At 39.2% G+C, this 23,266-nt stretch overlaps 1 protein-coding gene and 1 long non-coding RNA gene across 2 annotated transcripts in view; one reads left to right on the top strand and one right to left on the bottom strand.

The window, feature by feature from the left end:
- Positions 1 to 10,899: 10,899 nt before the first annotated feature.
- Positions 10,900 to 23,266, top strand: part of LOC100917415 (selenoprotein N-like) — an 18,745-nt gene continuing 6,378 nt past the window's right edge. The window contains 8 exon segments of the mRNA XM_031962559.1: positions 10,900 to 11,269; positions 11,271 to 11,303; positions 11,643 to 11,754; positions 12,014 to 12,159; positions 13,811 to 14,026; positions 14,560 to 14,684; positions 17,119 to 17,256; positions 18,251 to 18,326. Coding sequence (XP_031818419.1) covers positions 11,126 to 11,269; positions 11,271 to 11,303; positions 11,643 to 11,754; positions 12,014 to 12,159; positions 13,811 to 14,026; positions 14,560 to 14,684; positions 17,119 to 17,256; positions 18,251 to 18,326 — 990 coding nt within the window. The 5' untranslated portion in view covers positions 10,900 to 11,125.
- The window catches only part of LOC116422817, a 25,155-nt gene continuing 21,122 nt past the window's right edge, over positions 19,234 to 23,266 (bottom strand). The window contains exon 2 of the long non-coding RNA XR_004233352.1: positions 19,234 to 19,530. This is a non-coding gene — a long non-coding RNA (uncharacterized LOC116422817). The remainder of the gene's footprint in view (positions 19,531 to 23,266) is intronic.

The following is a 23,266-nucleotide window of genomic DNA, read 5'->3' as shown; positions in this document are numbered from 1 at the left end:
GAGATAAGTATAAATAGGACCTCATCTGTATTCTTTCCCACAGTCCTGGCATGGGAACAACATAAAGGAAAATGTAGAATCCTAGAGCAAGAAAGGGACTTCTTAGAGTTTCATATGGTCTTGATCTCACATTTCACAGTTGAGGAAATTGAGACCCAGAAAGAAACATAGAAGTCCCTTATAAAAGAAGTTCCTTCACCTATGAACCATCATCTGAGTCAGCGTGATACAACAGATTAAAGCACCGATATAGACTCCAAAAGACCTAGATTCACATCCCACACTAGCTGTGTCATTCCAGGCAAGTGACTTAACCTCTCTGAGCTTCAATTTCCTAATGTTTAAAAAAGGAAAGATTAGACTTAGAACAAGAACGTTGTGAGACAAATGTTTTACAAAGCCTAAAACTCTTTTTAAATATATGAAATATTATTATCAAATATTCTTTCTCCAACTGAGAGGCAATATGTTTTAATGAATAGAAAACTGACCTCCAAGCACAAGAAAATCTAAAGTCCTGCTTCTGACAGACAGATCCAGGCTATGATTCTGGGTGAGTCACTTCTCAGCATGCTAGGAATCTCTGTAAGATGACAAGTTGCAAAGAAGGTGCTAGGGGAGGAAGCTAGGTAGCTGGATGAATTGAGGATCATCTGAACTCTAATGCAACCTAGAGACTTCCTAGCTGTGTGACAAGTCACTTCACTGCTCTCTGCCTCTGTTTCCTTAGCTGCAAAATGGAGATAAAACTGGCACCTACTTCTCAGGATTTTGAATATAAAATGACATGATATTTGCACACACTATATAATTGCTAGCTATTATTATTAAGATTTACATGGTAGAAGAAGTGCCCTCATCCTGGAGTTCTCTATACCAATGAAGTGACAGGCCTAGTCTTTCTATGTGTTCCACTTTCTTCTCTACCCATCCCTACTCTACCATTAAAAAAATAAACTAAAGCCTAAAGGGGGAAGGACATGCCCAAAGACATAGTCATTTACCATTCATTCACAAATATTGGGGGCATTTACATTCCCCAAACATTTCCCTTCTGCATGCTTCACTAAGGAAAGCTAAGACATGGTTCCTAAGATCCTGGGTCTTACAGTCCAGTGGACAATCCATTAGTGACAGGCGGCTCCCCCAATTTCTTCCATATTAAAAAGTTGGACTAGCTCTCAACTCTCCTGACTCCTATTTTGAGTGGTTTTTTTAACTATATCAAGAATAATGTAGTCTTTTAATTTTTATTTTGCAACTTGGGTTCCTATAATAGAGGTGGTTAGTAGCATAGTTTGAATCTTGCCCCAGATACTGCTCCAGATAGTTTTTCAATCTGGCAAGGTCCTTAATCTTTCTCAGCCTTCATGTCCTCATCTGCGCAGTGGAGATAAAAATGGCACCTTCTCATGAGGACATTACAAGGATCAAATGAAAATATAACTTGATCACTTTGCAAAGTTTAAAGCACTATCTAAATACTAACTTTTTATTACTATTCTGTTGATCTATTGTTGATTTTCACAAAGGTCTCCAGGGTAGCTGGATAGAAGGCATCCCCATTTTAAAAGCGGGAGAATTGAGGTTGATGTGGCTTCAGGAAATTCATTAATGTGCTCATAATTCATAAGCACCCCCACAAAAGATGGGAGCCTGGGCACTTAGCCCTGGTAAACATGAAACAGCAGCATGTTGGTTAGAACAATGTCAGGGAGGCCAAAAGCAGAAATGAGCTAAGGACTGGGGAAAATGATACAGATCACAAACAGAATTTTCTAAGCTCTGTCCTGGCTAGAAAGCAAGCAAGAAAGGATTAGAATCATTATCTGGCAGGTGTCACAACAACTAGCTCACCTTTCCAGGGTCTTTTCAGGTCACAAAGCACCTCGCTCCCAATAATATGGCACTTAGGTCATCCTAAGGGAACCAAACCTAGATAACTCAGCTTCTATTCTACTACTTTTCTCTGTCAAGAAGGATGATCACTGTTTCAAAAAGAGGAAGGACCAAAAGGTTTCAGGGGAAATTGAAGTCCAAGATAAAAGAAAAGTTAGTAAGAATATACCTATGTGTACTAAAGGAGCTGGGGTCAACTGACTCAGCCCAGGTACATCGTGGGTTCTGGAAGAGTCTTTAAATGTCTTTGCTCACACTAAACTCAAAGGGCTTTAAAGCTATGCATATATATCCTTTGATCCAGCAGTGCCATTATTGGGTCTACATTCCAAGGAAATCATAAAGGAGAGAAAAGGACCCACACCTGCAAAAATATTTGTAGAAGCTTTTTGCAGTGGCAAAGAATTGGAAAATGAGTGGATGGCCATCAATTAGGGAATGACTGAATAAGTTTTGGTATAGGAAAGTAATGGAATACTATTATTCTATAAGAAATGATGAGCAGACTGGTTTCAGAAAATCCTAGAAAGACTTATATAAATTGATGCTGAGTGAAGTGAGTAGAACCAGGAAAATACAACAGCAATATTGTATGATGATCAACTATGATGGACAGCTCTTCTCAGCAATTCAGTGATTAAAAGCAATTCCAATAAATTTGAATGGAAAATGCATCCACATCCATAGGGAGAACTGTGAAGACTGAATGTGGATCAAGGCACACCATTTTCACCTTTTTTTGTCTTTCTCATGGTTTTTCCTTTTTGTTCTGATTTTTCTTTCCCAGAATGTCTCATATGGAAATATGTTGAAAAATGAATGTGCGTGTATAACCTGTATCACATTGCTTGCTAGTGGAGATGGGGTAGGGTGGGGTGGACAAAAGGGTTTAGAATTCAAAATCTTACAGAAATGAATGTTGAAAAACATCTTTACATGCAATTGGGAAAATAATATACTATTAAAAACTTTTTAAAGTAAATTGTTAAGGATAAGAATAAATAATTTAAAGAGGAAATAAATATCCTTGCTCAGCTGCTGAAGGTATTCTCCAAGGAATCTCAAGACTGAAGTCAAGGAAATGCAAATTGTGTGTGTGTGTGTGTGTGTGTGTGTGTGTGTATGTGTGTATGACACATGTTCAAGTTTAATTTACATTTGCAGGCAATTGGAACTGGATCTGGAACACTCCTGGAAATATTCCAATCTTCAAAAATGGTCTCTATAAAGCAAAGAGCTCATCATTGTACAAGAGACTCTGGGTGATCTGTGATCACTCACAAAAATAAAGCAATTACTTGTAGGCAACATGGGTTCCCTAAAATGTATATGTAACTGGGAAATATTTAATCAAACAAATAAAAGTATATTTTATAAAAGATGTAAAAAAAATCATACCTAATTAGTCACATGGATCTCTTTGATGATTATTAGATTGTGCTGTAGTAGTAGTAATGACGAAGGTGAGGGTTGAGGTAGGAGGGTTAAGAGGGGTAGTGGTAATAACAATTATATAGCACTTAAAGATGCTATTTTTATATAGCCCAAAGTGGGATGGGAGATAGACTGGTAGAAATGAGGATACCCTAGCCATCCTAACTACTCTCACCTCATCCCCATCCAGAGGGAGGAAAGCAGACCTGACATCTCATGATTCCAAATTCCTGAGACTATTTGGATAAATAAGGGGTCCTCAGATTGCCACTTGATTCCCCTCCTTTTCATTTATGTTTAGGAATCCTTCCTTTCTTGGTTAGCTTCTCCTTAATGGGCTCAAATTGAGACCTCTTCTCCTCCACATTAATAAGTGTTAACATAATGTTCCATTCTGGCCCTGGTGGGGCTTTGTGAGCAGCTAGGTGGTACAGGATAGAGCACTGGGCTTAGAAACAGGAACATTCATCTTTTTTAATTCAAATCTGACCTGACACTTTCTAGTTGTGTGACACTAGGCTAGTCATTTAACCCTGTTTGTCTCAGTTTCTCATCTGTAAAATGAGCTGGTGAAGAAAATGGCAAACCACCATCAATGTCTTGTAGCTGAAACGCAGTACAAAGGAGTAAAGTTTCTTAAAAGGCTCAGCCAAGCTAGTCAGGACTAGAGCTCCTCCAAGTGGCAACTGGAATGATTGCTACTGAGCCAATGAACAAGTATTTTGTAAGAAGCTAATCTCTGTTACCCACTGACTGCCACCCTTATCTCAAGAGACTGTGCTAAGTCCTTACATACTGAAAGAGAAAGCCCCAAAGCTTTGAGATAGGAGATCAGATCATGCATTATTTTGGTTGTTTAGAGCAAGGCTTCTTAAACTTTTCCCAGTCGTGACCCTTTTTTGCCAGGTATTTTTTTACAAGAGCCCAGGTAAATAGGTATATGAAATAGGTATAAAAATTTACTGCTAATCATAATTTCACAATGCATGCATGCATTGTTATGAGACCCTTTATGGGGTAATGACCACAGTTTAAGAAGCTGGTATTTATGTGTGTGTATGTGTGTGTGTGTGTGTGTGTGTGTGTGTTCACACTGATCTGATTTCTGTATTACCCATCTTCTTCAGATCAGGGGAACTTAAGAGATAAAGCTCACTCCATAACTATTTTCAAAAATCACTTATTAACCATTGTACTGGATGTTGGAGATAAAAGATGAAAATGAAACAATCCTTCCCCTCAAGAAACCTACATTCTTCCAGGGGAGACAAGGCAGCTTAGAAACACCACCTCTCCTTTCCTACTGAACAGGCTTTTGGCTCTAATTCCTGGCTTTCGCCTTTCTAGGCCCCTCATTGTGACAACCACAAAAATGGAACAGATTTCCTCACTCTTGCTATCTCCATACCTAACCTGGGCTATCCCTTATAGAGTTGTCCATTATAATTCGACACAATTTCCCCCTTAACACGGTCATTAGTGAAAAGCCAAAGAACAAAAGAAAACTCTCCCTGTTAGTGCACAGAAAAGGAGGCTCCTTATTCTGTTAGGAAAAGAATCTGTCACTGGTTGCCATGGGATAAGTAAGTTATTCTCCAATTGAGGAAATAAGTGACCGGAATGGAAAGTTGAAAGGTGAGAGCAGAGTAAGAGTGGTCCATGAACCCCATGAAGAGATTTCAGAGAGTTCTTAAATTTGAATGGGAAAAATTACATCTCTGTTTCAACATAATCATTTTTCTTTGTATTCCTATGGATTTTATTATATTCATTTGAAAACACAATGCTGAGAAGGGGCTCATAAACTCCAGGATGCTAAAATGAACTACTGATGCAAATAAGTCAAGAACCCTTAGAGACTTCTTTTTTTAATGTTTTTCCAATTACACATAAAAATATTTTTAACATTGGGGGTTAGTTTAATTTTGAGTTCTAAATTCTGTCCTTCCCTTTTTTCTCCTCCTTCTCCATAGAGAAGGCAAGCAATTTGATATAGTTTATATATGTGCAATCATTCAAAATATATTTCCATATAAATCAAGCTGTGAAAGAAAATACAGACCCCCCAAAAAAAATAGGAAAGTAAAAAATAGTATGCTTGGATCTGTAGTCAGATTGCATCAGTTCTTTCTCGAGTAGGGGACACATTTTTCTTATCATAAGTCCTTCAGAATTTTCTTGAATCTTTGTGTTACTGAGAATAGCGAAGTCATTTACAATTGATAATTGTACAGTATTATAGTTACTGTTGCACAGTGTTCTCTTAATTTAGCTCACTTTATTTTGCATCAGTTCATGTAAATCTTCCCAGGTTTTTTTGCAAGTTCCTCCTGTTTGCCATTTCTTATAGCACAATAGGATTTCATCACAATTATATACCACAACATGTACAATCATCAATTGATGGGCATTGCCCTCAGTTTCCAATTCTTTGCTACCACAAACAGAGCTGCTATATATTTATACATATAGATACTTTGAAAAATCTCTTTGGAATGTAGATCTCATGGTAGTATTTCTGGGTTAAAGCAGTTTTATAGCCCTTTGGGCATAGATCCAAAATTACTCATAGTAGAGGATTCTATAGCTATTTGAGCCAAGAAGAATTACAAATTTCTTTATTCCTGTTCTGTTTTTTAAAAGACTTCATCATTATTTAGTTGATCATAAAATCATATTTTTATTACTTTCCTAGATCCTCAATCATTTTTTTCTTCATATTTTTTGCCTTTATTTTCTCTAATTCTATAAAATATGCCCTTGATAGAGATAGTTAGGTGACACAGTGGAAAGAGTGCCAACTTTGCGTCAGGAGGACTCATCTTCAAATCTGGCTTCGGATACTTATTAGCTGTGTGATCCTGAGCAAATCACTTAACCCTGTTTGCCTCAGTTTCCTCATCTGTAAAATGAGCTGGAGAAGGAAAATGGCAAACCACTCCAGTATCTTTGCCAAGAAAACTCCAAGTCTGGTCACAAAGAGTCAGACATGATTGAACAAGAACAACAAATGCCTTTAATAATTTGATTGCTATAGCATTACATCTATGGATTAATTTATCATTTTTAATACTTTGGCATAGCCGAGTCATGAACAATGAATATGTGTGAACTTATTTAGATCTTTCCTTGTTTTTATGCACAGTTATTAGACTTTTAATCTTTTGTTTCTGTTGGATTTCTCATGCTCTGTTAGTGAATGTTAAGGTTATCCAATGAAATCTAGCTACAATCCTAAATAGGCCCTTGGAAAATCATTTTTAGGACTCTCTGTCCTTAAAATAGTCTGGGAGATGTAATCTAATCCAGAGCCTTTTAATTTTTTTCCATTTGTGAGCCTTTTTTGCCCAAGAAAATTTTATTTGACCTTCAGAATATAGGTATATAAAATATACAAATCAAACATTTACTGATAATAAATCACAATTTCACAATGTCCACATTCAGTTATGAGACTCTATATAGTGATGAAACATATTAAAAAAGCTGCACTCTTGTCAGTCAACCAACAAACATTTATTAAATACTTACTATGCTCAAGGTATTGGACTAGATGCTGAGGAATCAAAGAAAGGGCAAAACATTCCCTACTATCAAAGAACTCATGTTCTTTTGGTGAAAATAAGATGCAAAAATTATGTACATGGAAAATATATACAGGACATGGGGGAAGCAAACTCAGAGAGAAGGCACTAACTTTGAGGGAGACTGGGAAATACTTCTTATGAAAGGTGGGATTTGTGATGTCTTTTTTTTCATTAAAGCTTTTTAATTTTCAAAAGATACCCATGGATAATTTTTTGATATTAACCCTTGCAAAACCCTGTGTTCCAGTTTCCCCTTCTCCCCACTTCTCCCCTAGATAGCAAGTAATTCATATGGTAAAAATATAAATATGGTAAAAATATAATTAAGTCCAATATATGCATATATATTTATACAATTATCTTGCTGCCCAAGAAAAATCAAATCAAAAAGGAAAAAAAATGAGAAAGAAAATAAAATGCAAGCAAACAACAACAAAAAGAATAAGAATGCTATGTTGTGATCCACAATTAGTTCTCAATTAGTCCTCTCTCTGGGTGTAAATGGCTCTCTTCATTACAAGGTCATTGGAACTGGTCTGAATCGTCTCATTGTTGAGAAGTGTCATGTTGATCAGAATTGATCATCATATAGTCTTGTTGTTGCTGTGTACCATGATCTCCTGATTCTGCTCATTTCACTTAGAATCAGTTCATATAAGTCTCTCCAGGTCTCTCTGAAATCATCCTGCTCATCATTTCTTACAGAGCAATAATATCCCATTAATATTCATATACCATAACTTATTCAGTTATTCTCCAACTGATGGGCATCCACTCAGTTTTCAGTTTCTTGCCACTACAAAAAGGGCTGCCACAAACAGTTTTGCCCATGTGGGTCCCTTTCCTTCCTTTAAGATTGAGATGAGTCTTACAGGAAGCTAGGGAAGACATGAGACTGACATAAGGGAGAGAATTTCTAGACAAATGAAAAGCTAGTCGAAATGCACTAAGGAGAGAGATGAAATGTCATATGTAGAAAGCTAGTATTTCTGGATCTTAGTCTTCAAAATATTTTTGCAACCTGGGGTTCAAGCTTGTTTGTTGTGTAGGACTCTCCTCATTGGTGGAGAATTAGAAGCAGAACTGGCAAGAGCTTGGAAGAGATATTCTCAGTCTTCTATTTCTGATGAATCACCTCATACTTGAACTATTGCAGAAGTTACTGGTTGATCTCCGTCTCAAATTTCTTTCCACTCTATAATGCTATAGTGATTTTTCTAAAGCACAGTTTGGCCACATCATTCCAAACTCTAGATTTGTAGATATAGATATAGATATCTATTCTGAATAGAGATCTATTCTGAAGGTCAAATAAAAATTTCTTGGGCAAAAAAACCTCATAAATGGAAAAAAATTTAAAAGGCTCTGGATTAGATTACATCTCCCAGACTATTTTAGGGATAGAGAGTCCTAAAAGTGATAGATATATAGATATCTATATCTATATATACTGCTCTTTTAAAGCCCTTCACAACCTGGACCCATAATATCTTTCCAGTTTTCTTGAATTTTATACCCCTCTATGCACTTGGACCTAGGCTTGATATAGACATCTGGTCAGCAGTTCAGAACCCCTGAATTCAAGCATTCCATTATCCTTAGGCTCCCACATAGCAGAGAAGCAGCAACTACACTCCTCCCCTCATTTCCTCCTTCCCACCAGCTTCATTCTTTTGCATTTCTTCATCATATTCCCACCACTGGGTGGTGGGAATTTCTTCTCCCTCACTTTTCAGCTTCCATTTGTGTGTTGTCTGCTTTGCTTACATTGTAGGTTCCTTGAAGGCAGGGTCTGTTCAATGCTTAGCAGTTTGTTTCTTTTTTTTCCAGTCTCCAACTTTTCACAATCCCTTTTGAGGTTTTCTTGGCAGAGATATTGAAGTGGTTTGCTGTAGAGGGCTGAAACTCTTGAGTGGATGCACTGAGGTCGGTTTGAGCACTTAAGGCTAATTACCAATTGGACAATACTCTATGGGCATATGCTTGGAAAATGGTCTTTCCCACTATTCTGTGCTGGCTCAATGATTGGTGTATACAGAGGATTGTAGGAGGGACTAGGGGGTGGAGTAAGATGAGCCAGAATCACTTTTTGGGATAGATGAGGGAGAAAGAGGTCGTGGAGATTCTGCTTCCATCCTGTTCAATCCTGAGTCTAAAGATCAAGAATAAAGACTAAGGACTTTTGCTTATCCTGACTCCGGCTGATTCTGGGGTGTCTGGGGTGCTAGCACGGTCGTCACAGTTTGCTATTTCCTTCTCCAGATCATTTTCAGGTGAGGAAACTGAGGAAAACAAACATGAATTGAAGAGTCTGAGGCTGGATCTGAACTCAGGAAGAGGAGCATTGAGGTGATACAGTGCTAGACTGGAATAAGAAAAGTTTCCTAGGCTTAGCACATTGCCTAGCTTGTGATAGGCACTTCTTTACATTACTGTAGGTCCTTCTTTACATTACCTAATTTCTACTCTTTGGTTCTGATATCTGTTAATCTACTCCTCCCATAGAGTAACCCTCCACATATTTGAAGTTCTTTTGTACTCCCTTGTCTTCCACTTTGCAAGATAAATGTACCTACTTCCTTTAATCATTTCTTTAATGGCATAATTCTGTCTCATTTCCTTCTTCCCCGTCAATCTAGTCTCCACTCCCCTAGATCCATGCTAGATCAACATCATTCCCCTTAACATGGGGTACCCTCCTTCCCTTGCTTTCTTTACAGCGATGGAGTACTGTGAATCTTGCCTATCCTATCACAGATGTTTTACTGAACTGCTTTCCCCCTTTTGTTTTTTAATCTTCGTAAAAAGGGATATCTTCCCCTCCCCCCAGGAGAGGAGCTATAGGAAGTTATATTCAGAAATAGAGGTGATGTAAAAACACAAGCCTTTTTTTTTTCTTTTCCAGCTCATTTTGTAGGTGAGGAAACTGAAGCAAACAAACAGCTGATTTGCCCAGGGTTACATAGCTAGAAAGAGTCTGAGGTTGGATTTGAACTCAGGAAGAGTTTCTAGGTACCAAAAATGTGGTACCTAGACCTGTCAATACTACAAGTTATTTGCTAAATTTTTATTTTGATTTTTATTTTGATTTCTTCTCAAATGAATCATCAGTAATAAGAAGTGATCAGGAAGGTTGAGTCTCTTCCACTTTTCAAGATAAACATACCTGCTTCTTTTAACCATTCCTTTAATGACATAATTTCGAGTTCCCTCCCCTCCTTCCCCACCAATCTAGTCTCTCCTTCCCTGGATCCATTCTAGATCAATAGCATCCCTCTTAACATGTGGTGCCCTCCTTCCCTGCTTTTTTTTTTTTTTTTATTTAAGTGGAAGTCTGTGGGTGTGGAATTTTGCCTATCCTGTCACAAATCATTGCTTTACTGACCACTTTCCCCCTTTTGTTTTTTTAGTCTTTATAAGAAGGGATGAATCCCCCCAGGAGGGGATGTAAAAACAAAAGCTATTGACAAATACAAGACTTTTTAAAAGGTGGTACCTAGACCTGCAACACTATAAATTTCTTTTGTTAACTATTATTTCTCCTTAAATGAATCATCAGTAATGGGAAGTGATGAGGGGGTCTAAAGCATCTCCCAGTACTTATAGAGCACCGTGCCTGGAACACAATATTTGTATCTGACTGACTTAAAACTACTGACTGACTCCCAAATGTATGACCCACAGTATAAGAATACCCTATACCCGTGTCCAGATCTTTGCTACCAAATTGGGGACAATCAACTTGCAAACAAAAGACTAGATGGAGATCAAAACGCTGCTCTCAGCAAAAGGGGGTCCAAGCTTTGGTCAGTGAGTGGAGAAGAGATAGAGACGTATGTACAGGCCCACATTAGAAGGGCCTCCCTGCTCCTCACCTGGAGCACTTCTAGATTTCTAGGCTCCAGTCCTCGTCCATCCTTCCCCCCATTTTATTCAAGGGTCCTGCCCCGCGCCTACCTAGATGCCTCCACCTGTTGTCAATCACTTCGTTAAGGCCCCGCCCCTCAAGCTGTCAGTCCGAGTCAGGTCCCGCCCCTCCCTGCCTAGCGCTCCCTCAGTGTGCCCCTCTAATCCTCCACAGCTGTCATTCAGTCTCAGGGCCAGCCCCGCCCACCCCTCAGTCGGCCTTCAGCCCCGCCCCCGGCCGTTGGTCAGCAGTTGGAGCCGGAGCAGCTGAGGAGGAGCCAGAGCCGCGGCCTCCTATCATGGACCTCCCCGGGAGCCCGGGGCCCCGCCTACCTCCGCGGCCCCCGGCCCGCCCGTGCCACCGCCCTCGCCGCCCCCGGGACCTGGCGCTGCTGGCGGCCGTGCTGGGGACGCTGCTGGCCCTCGCCGCCCGGGGCTACGTGGGGCTCCAGGGAGACCCAGGCCCAAGGGCCGCGGGTCAGGCCCGACCTAGGGGCGGGATCGGGGGCGTGGCAGCGGGAGAGGGAGGAGGGGACCACACCCAGCCCCGCCCCAGCCCCGCCCCCGCCCCGGGATGAAAGCTGCTGCTATTGGGGGCACAGACGTCAAGATTTCATCCTGCTCTTGGGGGTCAGAGGGCGTAGGTCCTCAGTCCGAGAGGCTAATTCCCGATGTCCAGCAGCCGGACGGAAGTCCCCCCACGGATCCCCAGATCCCGTGCGGGAGGAGGGCCTGAGACCCAGCCGGGATCCCTGGGGGCTGCGGGACAGCGGGGAGGTCGGCGCCCCTCTCATCGGCGCCTTTGCCCCGAAACAGGAGTCGGCCAGGACACGGAGGAAGACCATGTTCTTCTTCTCCGCTCTGGACGTGAACAGGGACATGTACGTTAGCGCCGAGGAGTTCAAGCCCATCGCGGAGCTGCTGAGAGGTAGCGGCAGGACAGGAGGCTCCGGGCCAGACCCGGGGGACTGATCCCCGAGCCGGGATCCTCCCGAGACTGCTGCTCCTCCCCTCTCTTCCCCCGTCCATCCTGATTCCTTCCAGGGGGAAGGATAAACTTTGTCATCGGGCCCCGGTGTTCTCCGAGAAACGGGGGGCACTGACTTGCGCGCGTCCCTGCGCCTCCCATCCCCCCACATACACACCCCCAGGAGCAGAAAGACTATTAACACGTTTGTGTCCCACAGTGATAAAGCCTCTCTCTGGCTCTGAGAAGGCCCAGGAGGTGGTGAAGGAAGAGAAGTCCTCTCTCCAGGAGAAGCTGACTATAGTGGCTCGATTCCAGCCTCTGCTGCTAGACACCATGTCAAACAGTAAAAGTGGTTTCAGAGAGGCAAGTGGGGGAAGGCTTGGGGGGACTCGGAACGTGGGGGCAGGGGTACTAGCCTGAAAACTGAATAGAGGTCAAAGGTGAGAATTCAGACCCAAAACAGCTCTGGATGAAGGGCCAGCCTGGACCCTGTGGGACACAAAGGATGTGCTGACCTAGCGCAGTCCTGATCCCATAGTGAACACTTCCTGTGCTTCTTGACCAAGAAGCGCTTCATGTTTTCAGACTCTACTACCTAAACTGGGGACAATTCAGTAGGTTTGGAGTCGGCAGACCCAAGTTTGCTTTCAGGAGGAAGATTCAGCTGTTTTAGAGCAAGACAAGAGCTAGGCTATTGTGTCTAGCAAGAACCAGCAAACAAAGATTCAAGAACCAGCAAACAAAGATTCAAGAACCAGCAAACTAAGATTAAGAATAAGCTTGGGACTGGTTTTTCTCTTGTTAGGCTGCTGCTCCCTGACCCCAGAATCCTCTGTGATTTGGGATTAGAAATGCTTTTCTGTCCTATCATACGCATTGCTAGGAAACTGCAAAACTTAAAATCGCCCCAGAAACTACACTTGGCCAAAATGCAAATGGGCTCAATGGAGTTGGGGTTATTAGGAGGTTCCATTGTGTCCCCATAAAAAAAATTGCGGGCAATACTGAAAGGAGGGTCTAACCAATGCCAGTTTCTTTTTCAGTGAACAGCAAAACTGCTGATCTCCCTACAGAGAGTAATAATGATTGCAAGGTATATAGTGTTTTAAGGTTTATAAAGCACATTATATATCAAGTCAATAAGCATTTACTAAGCACCTGCTATATACTAGGCCCAGGATTAAATGCTAGAGATACAGAGAAAACTCCCACACCTTACCCTACAACCCCAACAAAGCCAATCCTTGCTCTCCAAGATCTCCTAATGTATTATGAAAATATACAATCAGGCGCAAACAGAATACAAACAGGATAAATTGAAGATAATCTCAGAAGGACACAAAGATAAAAGAGTGGAGAAACTATGCAGAAGGAGGAACTTTAGTTAAGTCTTGAAGTCAAGAAATAAAGATGAGGGAGAGAATTCTAGGCATGAGGAGACAACCCCAAGTAGGAAGATCATGATTTCCAAGAATAGAGAAGTCAGAATCACTGGGAACTTAGATTATGTTTAGGGGAGTAAGGTGCAAGAAGACTAGAAAGATAGGAAGGAGACAAATTATAAAGAGTTTTAAAAACCAAACAGCAGATTTTATATTTAATCCTTGAGGTAAAAGGAAGCCATTGGGGTTTAAATGATGAGAAGGGGAGAAGTGGGGGACAGAATATAGTAACATGGTCAGATCTGTTCTTTAGGAACATAAGTTTGACAGCTGAATGGAGGTTGAACTACTGGGGAGAGATTTGAAGCAGGGAGATCAATCAGTAGGCTATTGACAATAATCCAGGCATAAAGTGATAAGGGTTGGTACCCTCATGTGATCAAGTAGCATCAATGCCAGAGGACATCAGGTGTTTCCAACTATCTAAAGGTTTCCTCAGCCTTTCATTTCCTTTCATGTGGATCTATGCTCTGGAGAACACAGATGTGCTTGTACTGTTTTCAGTCTAATCTCAAAAGTCTGACCTCAACTGGATCCTGGTTCACCATCCTCTACTTGTTGCTCTTCTCCAGATTTCTGACGTTATTCTTTCTGGGCTAAAAAACTGGACAAACCCTGCACTATCATCCAATGTGTTCTCTGCCAGCCAATTCAAAGCTTTCCTGCCCCCAAGGAATGACATGGAGCTGGGTGAGGTCTGGTGGATCATTCCAGACACGATGATTAATAAGACATGTGCATACCTCTCTGACAACCGCTTCTATCCACCACCTCCCAAAGGCAAAGAGGTAAGGAAGGAACCTCGGAGCCCTGCCTGGAATCAAGCCCTAGGCCCTGTGGTTTCAGGAAGCTTATAAATCAGACCATCAGTTATCCCAGGCCTACCATTTAGCATTTTTGCCTGAAGTTTGAGCTAATGATTCAGTGCTAAGCCTTTTTAACTACTAGACCGATCTGAATCCTTCTTAATTTAGATGCACTTCCTATTACTCAGGCCTGACTTCTTACCCATTTACTATTCCCAACTATCCCAGGATTAAGAGCAGCAGAATTGTCTCCTTTCTTCCCCACTATCAAGCTCTTGCCCTGAGCTTAGTTCTTCAATGATTCTCAAGGATTTGATGCTTTCTAGGTCTTAGATGGCTTCCCCACCTCAAGGATCAAGGGAAGAAAGAAATATCAAGGTCTTTCTGGGTAGTTTCTCCTCAATCCATTGGAAAGTGGGAAGGGGGGACAAATTCCTCACCACCTAGTACAAATGTGCCATTGAGGTTACTTCCCAGGAAGAGGCCCAGGTAAGGTAGGATTTTACATTCCACAGGTCATCATCCACAGACTGCTGAGCATGTTCCATCCAAGGCCCTTTGTGAAGACCCGCTTTGGGCCCCAGGGTGCAGTGGCCTGCCTCACAGCCATCAGTGACTCCTATTACACTGTGGTTTTCAGGTGAATACTACGACCTACCTCTGGCTTTCCTGAGCAAGTAAGGGAGGGGGTAAGAGGCAAAACTACAGTATTGTGGGACAGAGAACCAGAATAGTTATAGGATGCAAAGCAATTTTTAGCTCCAATTATCATAAATTGATTGTCTCTTTTAAAGATCAGACCTCTTCAATTCAACAAGCCTTAAGTCTAGGCACTATAGGAAATGCTGGTATTACAAATTCAAAAATGAAACAATCCTTTACCTGAAGAAACTCACATTCTATGGGGGTATGTGATATAGGCAGAGAAGACAGAAACAATGTGTAAATAATTAATATAAAAGAGATACAAAATAGCAACAATATTTTTTAGTGGTAAGTACTAGTAACAGAGTGAATCAGGAAATCTTTTAGAAAGTGTCCCTCGAATTAATTCTTTAAAAATAACATTTTGTTGACTTTTTTACATGGCCCAAACTCTCAGTATCCCTCTCTACCCCTGCCAGAAAGCCATCCCATATAACATATTTTTAAAGAATAAAAAAGAATCAGCAAAACAGATCAGTACATCCAAAAATATGAAAAAATATATAACATATCTACCTGCACTTCTCCCACCACTGCAAAGGAGTGGAGTGAGGGTATCATCTCACATCCCTTCTTTGCAGCTTAATATTTTTAAATGAACTAAGAAATTTCATCAGGTGATTGTGAGGAGAGAAAGTTTTCCAAGGATAAAATACAACTTGAACAAAGGACTAGATATAAAAGATAAAATGTACTTTACTGACAGTATCAACAAGTTACTTGGGTAATGTGTAATCAGTCTAGAAAGTGAGGTGGGAGCTAGCATATAGAGGGCTTTAAATGACAAACAGAAAAGAGAATATGTTTTATCCTGAAAAAAAATTCACTGAAAATTGATCAAGACAGTGATGTGATCAGACCTGTGCCTTGCAAATATAAATTGAGTAGTTATACAAAATATGGACTAAAGAGTCTAAAGGCAGGGATATCTATTAAGGCCATTGTAGTGGTGCAGGCAAAAGGTGATGCAGGCTCCACCTGAGGTAATGACTGTGTAATCCCCATCACTGATAATGTGGAAATAAAATTTACAGTGCTCAGGTGATTGGATCAGGGGCAAGGATTGGGAAAGAGGAGTCAAGAATGATGGCTATGTGATTCAAATCTATGGGATTGCAAGGATAGTGGTTTCCTCAGCAACAGTAGGAACATTTGGAGGAGAGGTGAGTTTAGGAGAAATGATAATACTGAGAGCTTTGGACATATTGAAATGCTCCTGGAACAACCATGTGGAAATGCCTAGCAAGAAGCTTAGTGATAATGAACTGGAATGCATTTGAAAAATTCAAGAGTTCAAAAGAAGAAGAAACTTTGAGTCATTTGCATAAAGATGATCATTTGAGAGTTGATAAGAAAAAGAGAAACAAAGAAAAAAAGAGAGAGAGAGCCCAGAAAAGAGGCCTGAGATGCACTAAAACCTCAAGGGTAATATGTGTTCATGGACAATAATCTTACCAAGAAAAGTGAGGAGGAGCAAGTAGTCAGACCAACATAAAATATCACAATAACATAAGAAGAAAAAGAATATTCAGGAGGAAGGAGTGAGCAACAGTATTACATGGTTCAGAGAAGTCAGCATAGATGAGAAGTCTTTAGATTTACAATGAATAGATCATTGATGACCTTGGAGAAAGTCAGTAGAATCTAATTACTTTTGCTGCTTACATGGGCCCAGAGAGGCTGAAGGTTGTGCAGAAAAGCCAGGAATCGTCTATTTTGCCCTTTGCCATTAGCTGTTTGAGAGACTAAGTGGGAGTGATTGGCCTAAGAAAGTCGGGGATTATCTGGTACAACACCCACTGACCTGGGCCCTGCTTCCTGAAGATCCAAGATTGGGTCATCATCCAACTGCCTCATAGGCTGAATGGAGTTAAGTATTCCATATATTCTTCCTACCAGTAGGTGATGACTCCCTGCATTTTCTCTCTTTGTGTGACTCTGTGTCTGTCTGTATGTCTGTCTGTCTGTCTTCCCCTCTCCCTCCCTCCCTCCTTCCTTTCCCTCCTCCCCTTCTCTTTCTTCCCAAAAGCCCCCTCCTCATGTTATTTCCCATTTCCAGTGGCCTTCCTCCTCCTTGTTCCATTGGGTACTCCCTCCTTTTATGTCCTCTCCTTCCCTCTTCAGGTTCTCCAAGCTCTTTTCTTCTACTGATTTATTAAAACCTTCTGAATTCTGGCTGAAGTTCAATGGTCATAGTATCAAAGATTTCAAGTTGGACAGGTCCTTAGAGGTTGTGGAGTTGAAGTTCTATCCATTTATTTTACAGATAAAAAAAAACTGAGGCTTAGAGAATTCTTGCATTAGTATTCCCATCCTCACACCTGGAGGGAAACATTCCTTGCTCCCTTTTCTTTCTCTTTTGCCCACAGGATTCACGCAGAATTCCAACTCAACCAACCACTTCACTACTCTTTCTGGTTCTGTCCAAGCCAGTTCACTGGACACATCATCCTCTCCAAAGATAGCAGCCATGTCCAGGACTTCAAACTCTTTGTACCCAATGAAAGGTAGGATTCAGTGGTAGAATCCCATCAGACATATGTCCCTTTAGTGAAGTTTGGGGCTCTGGCTTATGGCCTGAAGGACAACTATTGTCAACATCCTCATTCAGTTTCCCTTTTTCCTGTCCTCAAAGCTAGTAAAAAGGAAAGCCAATAGATTAAGGAGGAAATGGGATTTACAACCCCAGATAAATAACTTGCATTATATTGGGACTCCAAGGCAAAAAAGCAGAGGGCTGCTTGGCAACACCAGTCTATCCTTATACCACCTAGGTTGGAAGGTCTAATGCTTCTCATAATCTGTATTCAAAGATTGAGAACAGGTGAGATGTCCTCTAGTCTTCTAGCTCTAACCCCAAATCTGTAAGATCTGAAGGGTTCCCACATTCAGAACTTGACTTCAGAAAACCTAGATGGGGGGAGTAGATAGATAGCAAGTAAATCTTACATAACCATGTTGTAACCCAAACCCCATGTACCCACTTTTCACTCACTGTTCATCCTCAGGATAACAAGGGAACATAGTTCATTCCCTAGTTTTGTTCTAATCTGTTCTTTCAATCTCCCACTTCCTTCCTATTGAAGAAGTATTACTTTCTTTAAACATGCTCATGCTATGTGGCTTTCCCCTCTACTTCCTGTGCTTTTTAATGTCTCCATTCTTGGTGCTTTAACAAAACCCCATCACTATTCCTCCAGCTAACAGTATTTCCCTAACTGTCATCTTCAACTCTTTCCCCATTCAGATTTGTGGGAAATGAGGAAGAGTGAGAAAAAGAGCCTCCTCCATTACTATTTGGGAAATGTCATCCCTTCTTCCCATTACACCAGGTTGTTCTCAAAGCTACCTACCTTGCCTCCCTTGTTGCCTCAACTATTTTTGTCCCAAATGAAAATATTCCTCATAAAGCTCTTGAGTCCACTGTGTAAGTGAATCAGACCTATCAGTGCTCTATCTCCAACATGCAATTCTTTCCCAGCATACCACTTCTCTCATCAGGTCTCTGAACGTGGGTTTGCAGTGGTTGCATGGACCCCTGAAGAATCCAAATGTGGATCATGGTTATCTTCCTCAGGTATATCTGACTCTATCCTTATATTTTTTATTTGGAACCAACCCTGATTATATTTTTCCCCATAGGCCTCCTGCCATCATTTTCCCATTATAACTCTTAGGAGGGTTTCCCAGGTTACACTAACCCGAATCTAGTATGACTAAGACTGAAGAGTGAGGCTAGAGTATCCACTGCCATCTTTCCCCTTATAGATGCAGAGGGATGACAGAGCACAGAGAGATTACTCTACAAACTTAGCCTGTGTTATTGTTGTTTGTCCCTTGTTCTCAAAGAGGACCATGACATCAGAGAGGGGTTGCTATGACAGCAAGTGAATTGGATTTAAGTGAGAGAAAGGCTACACAAGGTCACCTGCCTCACTTTCCCCTCCAGAGCCATCTGGCAATGGCCAGATATAGATCAGAACAACTGCTGCAAATGGCCCTGGATACAGAGGGAGACCTTCGCCTTTTGAAGCTAAGGTCTTCAACAGATCTTAGTTTGACTGAATATTAACTAGGAAGTTTGATATGTTACTAATAATTATGAATAAGAATGGTAATAAGAACCATTTCTTTACATGAGGTTTGTACAGTGCTTTCCATATGTTGATTTGAGCCTCAATAAAAAACACTATGTAAATGTCATTATTAGCCCCATTTAACAGCTGCAGAAGTTAAGGTAAGGTTAAAAAAGACAGAAATGTCTTACCAAGCTCACTAGCTAGCTAATGTCTGAGATGCATTTCTTACTTAGGTCTTCCTGACTTCCAAGTCCAGGCCTGTATCCATTATACTACCTAGCTGCCTTATCTGTGATGAGAATGAGACACAAAGATACATTCTACCAAAGGAATACAACATATAAACAAGTGAATAGAAACAAATGAATTCCTGGGGTTTCTGGGAATTGAATAGACACAACAACATACAGCATGCAATCATTTATTACTTTGGGTTCCATCCAATCTCACATTTTGGGAGTAGGCCTTCAAATGATGAAAAATAAAAGCTGTATGTTTGGACAATGACTACATACATTGTTATCATTCTTATTTAACTTCCTGTGTACGAACTGCTACAGCACAAACTTTGGCCTTTTTGCTCTTTCCTTCCTTTTCCCCTTGAAGGCTTTGGAACTAAAGGAGTCAGAAGTCCTGGATTTGAATTATCTGTTTGCCATGTGGATTTAGTCAAATCATAACTTAAGCTTCTTGTTTCCTCATCTGTAAAAAGTGGAAAAATATTAATCCAACCTACTAAGTTCTTGTGGGTCAAATGAGATCATAGAAAAACATTTTGTAAACCTTGATGCAATACATAGAATATCCACATTATTATTCTATTCTTAGTGTATTCCAATTACGGCCTAGAAGGAACCTGTGCTTACTAAGGCTGTCAGCAAAGTACAGCCTCTGGCAAGTCTTATTAAAAAGACTTTAGGTCCAGGCTGCATGACAAATTAGCTATTATTGTCTCAAGACTAGCCAAGTGTAAAGATGCTCATTGCTAGATTGGAGGGAATAACCACACTAATGAAATCAGAAACTTTTAAAGTATTGAAAACTTTTTTGATTCATTTTTATTTTCAGTTCCAAAATATCTCTTCCTCCTCTCCCTTTCTTTCACTCACTGAAAAGACAAAAAGAAAACTCATTAAAAATATATGGAATCATGCAGATCAAATCTCCACATTAGCCACGTTCCTAAAAAATAATAATAAAGAGAATATACTTCAGTCTATATAACTACAATCCATCAACTCTCTATCACAAGATATTGTATATTTCATCACAAATTCTTTGGAATTGTGGTTGATCACGATTAAAATTCTTGAGTCTTTCAAAGTTGTTTGTCTTTACAATATTGTTTCTATTGTATATATTTTTTTCCTATTTCTGCTTTCTTTATTCTGCATTTGTTCATGAAATTCTTCTCAGATGTTTCTGCATTCATCCCCTTTCATCATTTTTTACCAACATATTCATACACCATAACTTGTTCAGCTATTCTCCAACTTATGGATGTTGCCTCATTTTCTAATTCTCTGGCCATTACAAAAAAAGTTGTGTTCATTTGCTTGTGAAAATTATGGAATTAGTCTGTTTCACTAACTAACTGATCTCCTATCCATTACCAAATTGTTAAAATGATTAGAACTTTGTAGTATAATTTGAGTTCTGGTTCTACCAGACACATTTCCTTTTTTCTCATTGATTTCTTTGATATTCTTGACCTTGTTCTCCCAGATGAATTTTGTTGTTACTTTCAACTTACTTGTTTGAATTTTAAGTCTGAAAACTGCCAGTGCATATCTTTGGACAGTTTATCAACTGGGGGAAAACACTTTCTTTTTAGATGTTTCAAGTTCCCTATGTATCTTAGAAATGCATTTATCAAAGAGAATCACTTCAAAGGGTTTTTCCCACAGTTTCCAGCTTTTCTTGTAATTTTACCTGCATTGGGTTTGTATGTGCAAATTCTATAGAATCAAAATTGTCTTATTTTATCTCCAATAAACTCTATTCTTTGTTTGATCACAAACTCTTCCCCTATTCATAGATTTGATGAGAAGTTTTTTCTACATCTCACTAATTTGCTTATGATGTCTTGAGTACTGTATCCATTTGGAGTATATCTTGCTATATCCAATGTAAGATATTAATCTATACCAAGTTTCTGCCATACTACTGTTCTAGTTTTCCCAACTGTAAAATAGTGAACACTTGCCCTCTTCCTCCACCACCACCCCACCCCCTACCCCCACTCAACACTAGGTTGTGTTCATTTGCTTGTGAAAATTATGGAATTAGTCTGTTTAACTAACTAACTGCTTTCCTATCCATTACCAAATTGTTAAAATGATTAGAACTTTGTAGTATAATTTGAGTTCTGGTACTATAAAATAATTCTTTGATAGCATTACATTTGAAAATTATAAACAAGTGAAATACAATGGTCTGAGCATGATCAATTTCTTGGTTAGGCTAACAGTAACCAATAAATTTAATCAATGGCCTCCCTCAAACACCAAAGACTCTGATATAGAATTCACCAGCCTTAATATAATAATACAGAGTTGGGTAGGTTTGGAAAACAATACAGTTGGTTACAAGGTAATTAGCATTGTTCAAGGCGGGGAGAACATGATTAGTTATTTTAAAGAAAATGGGCTAACACACAGGGCTAGTGACGATCTGTCTTTGACTATTAAGGAATGTTCATTGTTTTATTGGATGCATCAACATCTTGCAAACTTTGTTAGTAGACTTGAGTTAGGAACCTCCCTAGTGTTTAGAAGGATTTGTTAGGGCAATAAGAATTTTACAAATATAGGCAAGAATGGACAGTTTACCTTTTTGAGCATGATAACAACTTAACTTGTAATTTAAAAATAACTCAGAGGAAAACCTGACTCAAGAGTCAGAGAAATGTGGACTGAGAAATTAGACAAAATGGGACAATCTTACTAAATACTAAATTCTACAAAATAGAATCAATTATTAAATGTTAGTGAGCAATTTTAATTTCTTTTGTAGTTTAATTGGTATGAGTCTGAATAAATTTATTTAGATAGTATTATCATTTTTAATATGTTAACTTGGCCTATTCATGAGTAGGTAAAATTTTAAATTATAGAAATCTCTATTTGTATAAAAAGTATTTTGTGGTGTTATATAGTTATTATATCTGTCTTGGCAGGTACACTCTCCAATATTTTATATTATCCATAATTATTTTAAGTGAAAGGTCTTTTACTTTCTCTTCCTGTTTGATTTTGTTGATAATATACAGAAATACTGATGAATTGCATGGTTTTGTTTTACATTCTGCAACTTTGCCATAGTTTTCTTTTAGTTTTTTAGTTGAACCTCTAGGATCCTCTAAGCCAGCCATCATGTCATCTGCTAAAAAGTGATCATTTTGTAATCTCATTGTCTGTGTTTATTTTTTTAATTTCTTCTTTTCTTACCTCTACTTACTATTTCTTATTATTTCTAGTAAAATATTGAATAGTAATGGAGATAATGAACATCCCTGCTTTTACCCCTGATCATATTAGAAAAGCTTCTAGATTATCCTTTTACAGATAATGCTTGCTCTTGATTTTAGATGGATATTACTTATCATTTTATGGAAAGCTCCATTTATTTCTATGCTTTCTAGTATTTCTAACAGGAATAGGTATTATATTTTGTCCAAAGATTTTTGTGCAGACATTGAATTAGTCATTTTTTGTTGTTGTTTTTATTATTAACATAATCAATCATACTTATATTTTTCCTAATCTTGAACCACCCTCCATTCTCTACATAAATCGAATCCGATCATGCTTTATAATTTTTATAATTTGCTATAATCTACTATTTTAGTTTAAATATTTGCATCAGTATTCATTAGGGAAGTTTGTTTATGATTTTCTGTCTCTCTTTTGACTGCCCTAGATTAGGCACTGGGATCATATTCGTGTCATAAAAGGAATGTAATAGGGTTCCTTTTTTTTTTTTCCAATTTATATAGTATTGGAATTAGTTATACTTCAGATGTTTGGTAGAATTCACTTGTAAATCCATTTGGTCCTGGATTTTGTTGTTGTTGTTGATAGAAAAATTAAACAAGCCATAAGTGAACTAAGTTAGGGATATTTATGCATTCTATCTCCTCTTCTATTAATCTGATGTTTCTCTAAAGCCAGTATTTCTCTAAATGCTCATTTATGTGATTTTTTTGTCAGTTTTTTAAAAATAGTTGCACAAAATAACTGCTAATAATTTTTTCTTCATTGTGAATTTACCTTTTTCATTTTTTGATACTAGTAATTTAGTTTTCCTATTTTTAAAAAAATCAAATTAACAGTTTATCTATTTTATTGATTTTTTTTAAGTTTTGTTAATCTTATATTTGATTTTCAAGGTTATTATTTTGGTGTTTAATTGGGGGCTCTGATCTGTTTTTTTTTTT

This window comes from Sarcophilus harrisii, chromosome 3, assembly GCF_902635505.1.
Source record: "Sarcophilus harrisii chromosome 3, mSarHar1.11, whole genome shotgun sequence".
In the NCBI taxonomy this organism is placed as follows: Eukaryota; Metazoa; Chordata; class Mammalia; order Dasyuromorphia; family Dasyuridae; genus Sarcophilus; species Sarcophilus harrisii.
Note: the sequence above shows the minus strand (reverse complement) of the source record. Positions and strands in the feature narration are given on the sequence as shown.